The 12,502-nt window shown below is 45.3% G+C and overlaps 1 protein-coding gene across 4 annotated transcripts in view; it reads right to left on the reverse strand.

The window, feature by feature from the left end:
- CFAP418 (cilia and flagella associated protein 418) overlaps positions 1–12,502 on the reverse strand; it is a 175,234-nt gene that overhangs the window by 93,237 nt on the left and 69,495 nt on the right. For all 4 annotated transcript variants that reach the window (XM_069621394.1, XM_069621395.1, XM_069621392.1 and 1 more), the window contains exon 3: positions 1,715–1,776. In XM_069621394.1, the coding sequence (XP_069477495.1) occupies positions 1,715–1,776 (62 nt within the window). The remainder of the gene's footprint in view (positions 1–1,714; positions 1,777–12,502) is intronic.

Genomic DNA, 12,502 nt, shown 5'->3' on the forward strand with positions numbered 1-12,502 from the left:
GGTGAGAGAGTAGGGCTCAGTATAATGAAGATTACAAGTATGGGGTAATAAACTCGCTCCTACTAGATCTAGCTCCTTGAAGGGTGGGCTTTCTGGCAGACGTGGTGCCTAATAGCATTAGGCAGCCGTAAGAGGGGGGGATGCTCTTGGAGAAGTGTCAAATAGGTAGTGCTAATTTTCCAACGGATGCTAGCTATATGCCACAGACCAGGAAACTATGGCTAAACATTCTATGAGAACCAGCGTCCATAACGTTAATAGCACACTTCTAAAGCTGGTTGATTGCGGAGGGGTGGGGTGGAGGGGTGGAGCAGAGGATAACCACCCTGTGGTAAGGTTTAGGCAGGGTAACTGCAATCTAGACCAAATTAAAGTGCGACATTGGCAGATACCTCCTAGGTAACAAATGGGGTAGGGCCTGACAGAACAATAAAATGGTCTCTCGTAGTGTCCGATTTTTTTAATTTGCACAAATAAAAGTGTCTGCAATCTCACAACAACAAAATTGAAATCTATTATAGCAGATGAAAAAAAAAATGGAATGCCCCCAGATGCAAATCACTGAGGGTAACTTTCTACTCATTTGGTGGAGCTGCCCAATTTTGGAAAGATTCTAGGAAAAAGCTGGAGGAAACAAGAGTATCTGGGGGTTCAACTTCAGCGCTCTTTGGAGTTGTGCCAGGTTGGCCCAATTCCACTTCAAGGGAAAAATATGTAAATAGCCAGGTTCTTAATGTTCGGCCTAGTATTGGATAAGATGGATTGCGTTGTGATGGAAACATTCAGTGCATTCCAAATTGGAAAAATGGAGAGAGGACCTGCAGAAATGGCTAAAGATGACCATGCAAACAGGAGTATAAGGATGACAATTTGTACAATATCGAGGACCTTTTTCTTACCATGACTGATTATCCCTCTGATCTGAATCCACCCTGATGAAAATTTCACTCAGAATTTGAAACATGTTTAATAAATCACATTGTCTAGGGTTAAAGAACACTACTCTTAAGGAATTCATTATATGTAGTAAACTATAAGGGCCACCATTCCCATAATTGAAAGGCCAAAGATCACTCAGGATTTCGATTATAAATATTATGAAGGTCTGCTGTATTCTGTCTTTTAAGTCGACTGCAAGCTTTGATTGTTTAATTTGCTTCAATTTGCGTTTAGGTTAGGTATCCATTCGCTGATCTATGAACAGCGCATGTATGGGTTCAACTGTAATGCAAACTATAAATAAAAGTTGAATTTAAAAGAAAGGATTATCATTGTAGTAACCATGGCATTAACAAGTCATTGACAATTGCCACTGTATTTTATGATACCATAGTAAAAACAGGGAATAATACAAAGATTTACTGAAAATAGAACACTGCCACATCTTTGAATGATGAACACTTGCAAAATTAATGTGAAGTACATTTCTTGCAAACTTGAAAAAGAAGAAAATAATTCATAACTATGAATTACTTGGCATCAAAGGGGATTCTTTGTTATTGACTAGAGTAAGGGTACGCAGCCCTTGGCTCTCCAGATGCTGTGGACTGCCACTCCCATTAACTATAGTTTGCAGTCAAGGGTGAGGGATCATAGGAGTGGTTGACAAAACCTTGGAAGAACCACAGGATGCAGACCCATGGGTTAGAGGAAGAGTAGCCATCACCAAAAATTCAAAGGTTTTCAAAAAGAGTAATCTGAACTGTGAACTTACTTCTTACTCTGCATGTGCGAGCATTTTGCAAAGGACTGATGTGAGGTTTTAATTTTTGGAGTCTGTAAAGAAAGACAAAAGAAATAGAACAGTTTATGAAGTAATTCACTAATGCATCAGCTTTCTAATGGAAATTTGAAACTGTGATAAAGGTGAGACAATTGTCAATAGAGTATGTACATGCATTACAAGTAAATGTAGCGTTGAGTCTCTATGGAGAGTGCTTTCTACTCCCTTCATCAACTGCCCCATCTGCTTCCCATTTCAGATATTTTCCCCTTTACATTCCATTCCTTCCCTGACAAGCCAGTCTATAATAGGATCTTCCTCCTTCCTTTAAAAGAACATTATATTTTTTAAATTTCTGGGGTTTCATATGAGAACCTTCCTGCAAATGCTCTGGTTTAGGACTAGAGGACAACAATACTATTATTATTACATATTGTGTGATCTTTTGTTAAATTACAATGCTTCATACGTGTGGTTTTTCCTTTGCTTACCTTCCCAGACAGGACAAGGTAATCTCCACATTCACTTTCCCCAAGTACATACCTATAGGGTGTTGTTCCACAGTCCGACCAACCGGTCAACCAAAAAAACAGAAACTAGCTACTGCAAGTGTGCCTTGGATGTTCTGATGAGTCCAGCGTGGAACCTTTGGCTGCGAGTACTTGATATTTTTCTGCCTTCCCTGAAGATATTTTGTCCTCTTGTCCCCTGGATTCTGTGGGTATTGGCCAACAGACGGTAAGGTCAATGTCTGGCACCTCAGAACTTCAGATCTATTGGACAGGCCCTCATCTGTGTGGACAAGTCATTAGGCTGAAAGTGCTAGCTTTATCCAACAGATGTATTGCGTAGGCTTGTGGTGTTGTGCCTGGGCTAGCGATTCTTCTCATTCTTTCTAGAATACTCTTGACATTATGCTCCGTGGGCTGGTTGGGGAGGATTCGCGATAGTCTGGCTTGCTTTCTGAAACCAACACTCCATTATCAATGGGGAAGGAAACATAGGCTAGTGGGTCTACTACTTCCAAGAGCAAAGCTGAACTCCTCAGTGTTCTTTCACTTCACCCATTCTCTCACACCCCCAAGAATGGGACGAATAGGTACAGATGGGTCAACGTTTCTTAGTCATGGTCTGTGAACCCACTTTACATACCATACATCACAGCCAAGGCATCAACAGACAACCAGAAACTAGGTTCAAGGATTTTTATCCATCCAAAATAAAAGCTAAAGGTCTAGGGTAAAACGTATTACGTTTGTTGGAATTCAAAGATTCAAAAGAAATCCATTTTCCTTAGGACCATAGCCAGTCATTACCTTGCTCCCTTAGTACCCACCACCCAGCGGTCCAGGAAAGTCAGTTTACTTGCTCTCACATGATGGTGACACTATGTGCTCAGTTTTAAAGACCTTGTAACACTAATAGGCCATAGGGTTTCCTCATACCTCTCTGCATATACCCAGGATGCACTGATATGAACTGATGATGGTGGACAAGAGGTACTCACCTGTTCAGATACATTAATAAATATAACTTTTTGGCCAATTCAAGAGAATGCAAGTTCTCAATGTATTCACAAAACAGTGGATTTGAATTACACCTAGTTTACAGATTTCAGTACTACATACTGCATGGGAGCATCCAGTAATTAGAATTGAGGTTCTTCGTTCTTTTTGGACACACATACTCTTGCCATAATCTCCAGGAAGCTGGCACTTCAGCCCCCCCACACCTCTTCCACTGCATTGAGGGTACTATGGGAACTCTGGGCCAGAGAGAACTGGGTGGGGTTCTCCATATACCTCCAAACGGGTCCTACATCATGGTGTGGCTGATGGTACAAAGCCCCCAGAGCCGTACCAGTCGCATCACTCAACCTCATAACAGTGTTCTATTGATGATGGAAGTGACAAGAGCAATGATCATAATGTGAAGGAGTATACTGGTGAAGAAAAACAAAAAGCAGGAACAGCTCCACCTAATGCCAGACAAAAGAGCCTACAGGGCAGGTGAATCTGACAAGCTAGGAGACCATAAATTGTTTTACAGTAGGGAAAGGGGTTCACCACTGGCTTCATGAGAAAAGAGAGGCTTCTGGATATGGCATAGCTGTGGGTGTTCTTAACCTTCAGTGCGTAAGGGAAATGTAACTCAAATAGCAACTATGCCATCACCAGCACCTAGTTTAGCAATCCATGGTGACGGTTATTTCTTTTAGTACTAAAACCGCATTTTCTGCACATTTCACTCGGGTCACCCACGAACATGCTGCCAACAACACATGGCCTACTGTCCACGTTCCCACAGGTGTCCCGATGAAACCGGTACCTAACATGTGTGGGTGCACCTACCTGGGCGCCAAGGGGAAAGCCTAAAACACGGGCAACCCCAAGTCTTCCGGCACAGCATAATTTCAGGGATTCTGCTCATGCGCACACCAACATACTTGATGGTTTCAACATTATGTGCTCTTTGGAAGCCTATGTAGAGAAACCCCTCAACGCTCACCAGAAAGAAATACAACCCACTAAGAAAAAAAACCCAGCACACCTCTTGCAAGGAGAACAAAGTTCTATTGCTACAAAAATAGAAATGCGCCAGCAAAGAGCTCTGCTACCACCAAACGTTCTGCCAAAAGTAATACGAGCAACATTTTATAAAGACAGACAAACAGTGTCATTAGTGACATAATTTACATAGGGTGCACATCCGAATGGCTGGTGGTGCAACCCTATACATAGGCCACCTCCTCCATACAGGATGCCAGGCCATTGGTCCCAGCCCAGTCTGTCCATCTTCTTCCACGTGGGCTCCTCCTCACATACCAGCAGGCACTAAGTTATAATTAATTGCTAGTTAGGCAAAAAAAACAAAAACATACATTCTCCATCTGTGACCGGACGTGTACCTGGTACTGCAGACATGGGCTAAAAAGAGGCCTCTGCTTCTAACACACTGGTGCCCTCCCAAAGCTTCCTAACCTCGTGTTAGCTTTTTTGTTTCATCCCTCGGTGCACCTTGCAGCACAAATCACGTGCCTTATGGTGGGAAGGCAACTGGTCCCTACTTTCTGATTGATCGTGGGTCTAACAGTTTTATGGTTGGTCTGGGACTGGGTGGTACTTTGGAATGGTATGTGTCTTGGGATGAGGCATTTAAATGCTATTAGAGTTGAAATGGGGAAGGTCGGAGGATCGTGCCCTCCTTCTCGTGGGATAGTTTTTTTTGTAGAGTGCGCTCAACCCCCTTGTGGCCTTGCAGGGCACATTCTTTCTGGGAATACGGACACTGGCAACATGAAATAATGGAAGGTCTATGAATCTCTGCAACTCAGGCCTTTCTCACCAGCGCCCATGCTACAACCTATTCTCGCATGCAATCACCTACTTCCCATGTACGCCATGGGGCCTGTGGTCCTAATTGTAGCACAACGCTAAGCCTCGATTTTAATACAGCGTTTAGTTCCCATTATACCATAGGAAAAAAGTACACTACCCTCCACGCTTAACAGTCCCTAGCGACACTCTCTGCCCCATGTTCCTTTCCCAACCTCCTACTGCATAGACCCAGGCTTCTGCCTCATCCGAAAGTGCAGAGGGGGCATGGGGCGAGCGTCCCTCCTTCCCTAAATTACCCTTTCATTAATACTACATTAACAAACTCCAATGAGAGTGTTGCCCTCCTCACTCCTTTCCCTTTCAAATCTTTGAGCTTGTAAATATGGGGGTGACCATTCCTTTGGTACCCATGCCCTGCACACGTGTCACCAACTTTCCCCTGCTTGTGCATATTGCTCGGGAGTACATGTCATGTAAATACACCATCCATCCCCTGCTATATCTACCGAGTGTTCGGTGTAGTGTTCTGGATCGAGTGGTGGGACTCTGGTGGTGCCTGGGGCATAAAGGCGTTGTTGCCACTTGTACGCCGATTGAGACCATCATCATTACGCTGCTTGGAATTACCTTGGCACAACACCAAAGTCCCAGCTGGCCCATGCAGAATATCACCAATACGAACACAATTACAGGGACCAACATCTTCATGATAGCTCCCATCCAAGACGGTGCCCAAGTAAAAACATCATCAAACCAGTCAGTCCTGTGGATGCTAGCTTCTGTTTGCATGTGGGTGCTGAGGACGTGCAGGGCCCCTAGTATGTTGGTGAGAGACCCATTTTCTGCGACATTAGGGGATACTTAAGTGCAACATGAATCCCCATTCTTTTTGCAGAACCCTCCCACAATTGCTGTGAGGAGGTCTAACACGTATCTGTTCTGCAGTGTCATCAGCCTGATTGCACACATTTCTCTTTTCATCATGTTGAGCCCCTGTTCAGTGTCCTTGGTCAGCTGGATCACTTCCTACCTCATAATTTGCAGCCTCTTGGCATTTGCAGGCTGTACTCCTCGAAGAAACAGGGAGGCAAAAAAAAATAAATAATCTTATTTGCTGTAGAGTAGATATTCATCTGATATCTCTTTAAGCAACTCTTGCGACAGGTCGTTTGACCTTCGGCGCATTTTTTCTTTTTTCACCTTTCCTGGGAGAATACATAATATTGGTTCCTGCCGTGGCATTGCATTGGGTACGCTGGACACTTATGTAGATTTCGGGGTTGATAAGCCACCTCGTCCCACTATCAGATGTTCTTCAGGGACCACCAGGAGTGCTGACTGTAGCGACGCTAGCAAGAAGGTGCCCCTCCATGAGGTGCAAGAAGGCCTGCTGGTCGCACACCCAGTAATTCTCCATCAGAGCTGCTGTGAGGTCAGTGATAAAGTCTTGTTGCACCTACTAATGAACCCCAAAGAGACCCTTCCTTCGTTATAAAAACATAGTTCATATTATTCCTGCTTTTGCACTTTTATTGGTTTCTCCACTGCCTCGATACACTTGAGTTGTGCCTCTTGCTCGTTCCAGTATCTGCTACATTCACTGTTCACTTGGTCTATCACTTCCGGTTCCCTGCCATCTGTGTGCCATGAACTTTACACCTTCCAACTGTAGATACGGTCCTTGCAAGCACTGCACACTTTTGGGGTTTTGGGCACAGTACAATTGATTAGGGTCCGCCACTTCTAACTCTACGCTTCATGCCTGGAACATGCTTCGCAGCCTACACAACATCAGATGGAGTAAACATTGCGCCTCTACCACAGGGATTTCTTGCGGCATTCATACTTTGGGGGCACCCCGATGTGTGTGGAATCAAGGAACACACGTAACAACTTCCATTAACTTTGGGTTTCCCCACTGAGCTTATGTCTGCTCAACTCTGGATGGTGACCATCCTCCATTGTATCTAATCCAAGTCCTCGATATTGGTCATACTTTACACTTCTTTTTTTTGTGTGTAAAATCTTTTTATTAGTTTATCAACAAAACATAGTTCCATCACATAGGGTGCAATTGGATTGTACAATAAAGTTAACACATTAATAACATCGTATTAATACCCTCATCAAACAACATCCAAAACACCAATAATCTTACCTCTAAATACATCAAGATATAATCTCTCTATGTGAATAGTAAAAGGTAATACAAGATCTATGATATGCACTAACATACACTAAACCATACAAAAGACAACAGAAAGGACAACAGGCAAGGAGAGAAGGAAGAATAAGAAGAAAAAAAAGAAAAAAATGGGGAGGGGGTCTCTTACTCCTCTCTTCCACCTTCCCACCATCACCTTAATTACTCATTCATACAATTCATTGAATTGTCCTCATAATGAAAGATAATCTCCTTCTTTACTCTTAGCCTTCATTGAGATTTTTTTTATATTTTGATAAAATCTGCAACTCCACTAACCAATCCTCAACAGTTAGTTTTAGACCTTATGGATCAACTTAGTCGCCACCAACATAGCCATATCAATCCAAATATTATGCTTCCTAGTGCTTGTAGATCTTCCCCTATGTTGAAGCAAGATCTTTGCATGACAATACCAAAAATCATATCAACTATCTCTTTCCAAAAATCCTGCACTCTTGAGCAGTTCCAAAGTAAATGTAAAAGGGTACCTCTATCACTTCCACAACTCCAGCACAATTCATCGGTCCTAAACCCCAATTTGGACATCATAACTGGTGTCCAATAAACTCTGGCAATTATTTTCTGTCTGATCAACCGCAAAGTTAAATCCGTTCCCAAATTCATACTCTAGCTAAGAATATCTTTCCAATCCTCATCCGAAATGATCTCATTGACATCAGTCGACCATGCATCTTTTAGTTTGTTCCAAGCTGCAAAATGCCCAATTTTCAGGGGCATGAAATTCATATAAGTACACACATTATATTCCTGTCACATCAATAGTTTACAAACCTCTGGTTTATTTCCTAACAAATCGCCAGCCATACTTTTCCAGTGTTTAATTAGCAAGATCAAATCTGTATACTTAGCCCGTTCTCTTTTACCTAGATTGTACTTCCTTTGCGATTCCTCAAATCACAATAACCGCTTACCATCTAGCATATCGCTCAGATTCAATATACCACTCTTGACCCAACTCTGCCAATTCAAGCACCTATTAGTGGGTTGTAATGTCTCATTATGCCAAATAGACGCGTCCGGACTGAAACCATAAATCTTGTTATTCACCTTAAACCATGACCACAAAGCTTGTCTAGTTGCCACTATTGGTTGTAATTTTAACTTCTTATGTAACAGTGTCCCCATAGTATAAAGGCTATCCAAACGATAGGGAGCACACATTTCTCTCCCCATACGTAGCCAAGTTAGTCCTTTAAAAATCTCATCTTTAACCCTTTAAGTGCCATGGGTATTTCCCCCGTGCCAAGGCCTTTTTTGGCGATTTCAGTATGTGGCCATTCAATGCCTTGTAACTTTTTTGTTACATCCGATCTCAGCCAAATTTGGCCCCTTTTTTTCCCACATGTAGGTGGTCGTAACGCCACCCAGGAATCCGTGGTTGCTGTAGGGGCGTGTCAGAAAATAACCAAGAAGGGCGAAAATGTTGTGTTTTTTCAAAAAATGTGAATAAAATGATGTACAAAGAAGCCTGTGGTTTTTTCCTTGTAAGAGCTAAGAACAAATGGTTTGCTGGCTTTCAAGAACAGGTTGAGTGGAAACGTTATTTTGATGTGGTTATCAACCGTTTTGTGAGAGTTAGGCTATTTTGGCCATTTTTGCCAATTGGACACGCATGGACGAAATGGAAGAAAAGGGTAGTAAAGCCGAATTGGAGGACAGAAAGGCATACATTTCTGAGAAGTAGACAAAATTCCAAGTTTAGGAAGGGGTGATCTGCGCAAGTCGGGCAACAACTAGGTTGGGGAAAATGCCATAGATTGGGGAAAAAGCTGGAAAATTACAGAAAAAAAGGTAAGTGGTGGACACGGTTGGCTTGGTACAGCAATGGCTTCTATTAATTTTGAGATAAACAATGCTCTGCTACATTCCCCCGACTCTTGCAGTGAGGAAAGCACACATTTTTTGTAGTGTTTCACAAAACAAGCAACACCACAAGCCAAACACTGAGCCATGGTACACAGGAATTTTATGCTTACGGCCTGAACAGACGTACTTAGCATGTGTAAATCAGGAAAACCAATGTGGTGAGGAACGACAAGCATACATTTTTTTGAAAGAGCACAGGCAGACCTTTTCAAGGGTAGGTGACTTGTGCAGGTTACAAAAGTGTATGGTGCCTAAAGCAGCGACTAAATGTAGGGCACATTTGGGAAATGAAAGGGTTGTGTGAAAAAGGGCACCAGCAAATGGGTCAAAACATTGGGAACGCGGGAAGGTATGACATTTGTTGTGTTTGTGTGGTTTTCATACAGGTGTCCCGATGAAAACGGTACCTCACATGTGTGGGTGCACCTACCCGTGCGCCAAGGGGAAAGCCTAAAACAGGGGTAACCCCAAGTCTTCTGGCACAGCATCATTTCAGGAATTCTGCTCATGCGCACACCCTACAGATTTGGGTGTAGGGTGTCCAAGCCACCAAGGAAAACAGAGAGCCTGTTGCCTTTCCGAAAACAGGGCACCCGTGGGAAACCGAAGAGGTCTGACTTGGGCAAATCGGCCCAGAATTTATTACCCAGAAATCCCAGCAAAGTCTGAAATTTGGGGAAAAAAACCCCGCATTTTCTGCACATTTCATTCGGCTCACTCACCGAAACATGCCGCCAACAACACATGGCCTACCGCCCCGCATTCCCACAGGTGTCCCGATGAAAACGGCACCTCACATGTGTGGGTGTACCTACCTGGGCGCCAAGGGGAAAGCCTAAAACACCCAAACCCCCAAGTCTGTTCCAACAGCTGAATTTCACAATTTTTCCAGACGGGCACACCATACAGATATGGGCCTAGGGTGTCCAAGCCTCCAAGGAAAACAGGGAACCCCATACATTTCCAAAAAGAGAACACCCGTGGGAATCCACAGTGATCGGACTTGCGTAAATCGGCCCAGTTTTTATTAGCCACAATCCCAGACAAAGTGTGATATTTGGTGGGGAAAAAACACAATGTTCACACCGCCAACAACACATGGCCTACCTTCCCGCGTCCCCACATTTGTCCCGATGAAAACAGTACCTCACATGTGTGGGTGCACTTACCGGGGGCGCAAAAGGAAAAGCGTAACCCACTGGCAACCCCAAGCCTTTGGGCACAGCACATTTTGTTCATGTGGACAACCTACAGATTTGTGCCTAGTGTGTCAAAGCCAGCAAGGGAAACAGGGAACCCCATGCATTTCCCAACAGAGGATACCCGTGGCAATCCACAGAGGTCTGACTTGCGCAAATCGGCCCAGAATTTATTACCCAGAACCCCCGGCAAAGACCCACATGGGAGAAGGGTGCCCAAGGCCAGGGATATTATCGCCGACTTTGCTGGAGCCCTGGCTGCCCTCCATTACAGCTTCTCCCCACCAGGGAGTCTTGGCAGTGTGCCAATACCTCCTCGAAGGGAAAAGCTGTAATGCAGCCCAGCCGCAACTCCAGGACAGTTGGAGGTGATGTCCCTGGCCTTGGACATCCATGTACCATGTGGGTCTACCGTCCCCTAAGCACATCAGCAGCTCCATGGAGCCCTGGCAGGATCCCCATTCCTCCCCAGAGGTGACATCTCTAACATAGCACAGCCAGAGGTGGAGCCTGGGTTTGCAGATGGACAACCCACATGGGAGGGTTCCGCTCCCAGGGAAACACCAATGTTCTGCTGGCATGGGGGCAATTTGTGGCTTGCCCCTGCAATTGTGACCCAACCTACCAACATATCTGCCCAGACAGCCCATTCCCACCCACACCACCAATCCAGCCCCAGTCTCACCCGCCCCACTGACAGTGGGCCCTAACCATAAAATAATTTAAAAAAACAGTACTCGCATAACGTTGCAGCTGCTCGCGTAGAAAAAGCTGTAAACTAAACAAAAAACATGTGATATGTTACCTACAGTCACACCAGCAAAATTAAATAATTTTCAAGCATGCCCCAACCATTGCAATCCATACCTGGTGGTCTACTGAACCTCACCCCACCACTGAAAACCCATTTTCCCCTTCCTACGGGCAGATATCTGCCTCCAGGGAGGCCTGCATGAGGTACCCCTGCCACCTATTTTGGGTGAGGGGGAGAGGGTCCCCAAAAATTGTGGGACTGGCCCTCTTCCTGCTCCTACCTGCAAGGCAAAAAACCTCAGGGTCATCTTCGACTCCACACTCTCCTTCTCTCCTCACATTTCCGACGTTTCTAAGAAGTCACTCTACCAGCTGCACCTCCTCAGAGGTATCCTTCCTTTCCTCTCCTTCCCCCGGAAGCTCACTGTCTCCAGAGCCCAGGTTCTCTCGAAGCTGGACTACTGTAACAGCCTCTACCTAAATCTGCCTGCCTCTACTCTCCGCCCGCTGCAACTCATCCAGAACAGGACTGCGAGACTTGTCCTTGGCCTCAAGCCCAGGGGCCGTATCTCTCCAGGACTGAAATCGCTACACTGGCTCCCTGTGGCTGCGAGGATCAAGTTCAAAACCCTCTGCATTGTCCACAAGGCCTTCTGGGGCCTTGGGCCAAAATACCTTCAACTCTCTCTTCCTAAATATCTTCCTTCTCAAGCTCTTCGCTCATCCGCCTCTAACTCCATCAGGGTCAGCCGCTTCTCCAAGCAACGAGTTGGGGGGAGATCTCTCTCCGCAGCAGGGGCCTCCCTCTGGAACAGCCTTCCTGCCTCCCTGAAACTTGAGGAGAACCATCTCCGGTTCCGGAAGCACCTCAAAACCTTCCTCTTTGCTTCTGCTTTCTCTCCCCCTCTCCCCTGCTAAATCACTGAAACTGTACTGAATCAGCAACTGGGCCACTCGCCAAGCCACTCTCCCCTTGGCCCAGCCACTCTCCCCTGCACTGCCTCCCTGGCAACCCCCGCACTACGGGACTGTCTCTGTATCCCTACAGCCCCCCCTCCCAGCACTAGTCTGCACTTATCCTGCACTTGCCACCAGATGGCCCTTATTATTTATCTTGTATTTTACTAATCACTTTGTACTGCACTATCCCCTCTCCCTTTCCCCCTTGAACTTTTCCCGTCCCCCCTACCCATGCACTTGCGCGATCTGAATGACACCTGGCCTAGTAGGATCGTGTGTCGGTCTCCCCTTGTTCCCCCCCTCCCTGCCTCGTCGCGCCTTCAAACACTTGTGTATAGGCGCGTTACAAATGCCATATCATATCCCCCCCATAGTAAGTGGGGCAGTAAGGTTTGGGCCCCCGGGGCCAGACTGCCACACCAATGTGCCCCTCTGC

This window comes from Ambystoma mexicanum, chromosome 5q (assembly GCF_040938575.1).
Source record: "Ambystoma mexicanum isolate Mex_15411 chromosome 5q, UKY_AmexF1_1, whole genome shotgun sequence".
Lineage (NCBI taxonomy): Eukaryota > Metazoa > Chordata > Amphibia > Caudata > Ambystomatidae > Ambystoma > Ambystoma mexicanum.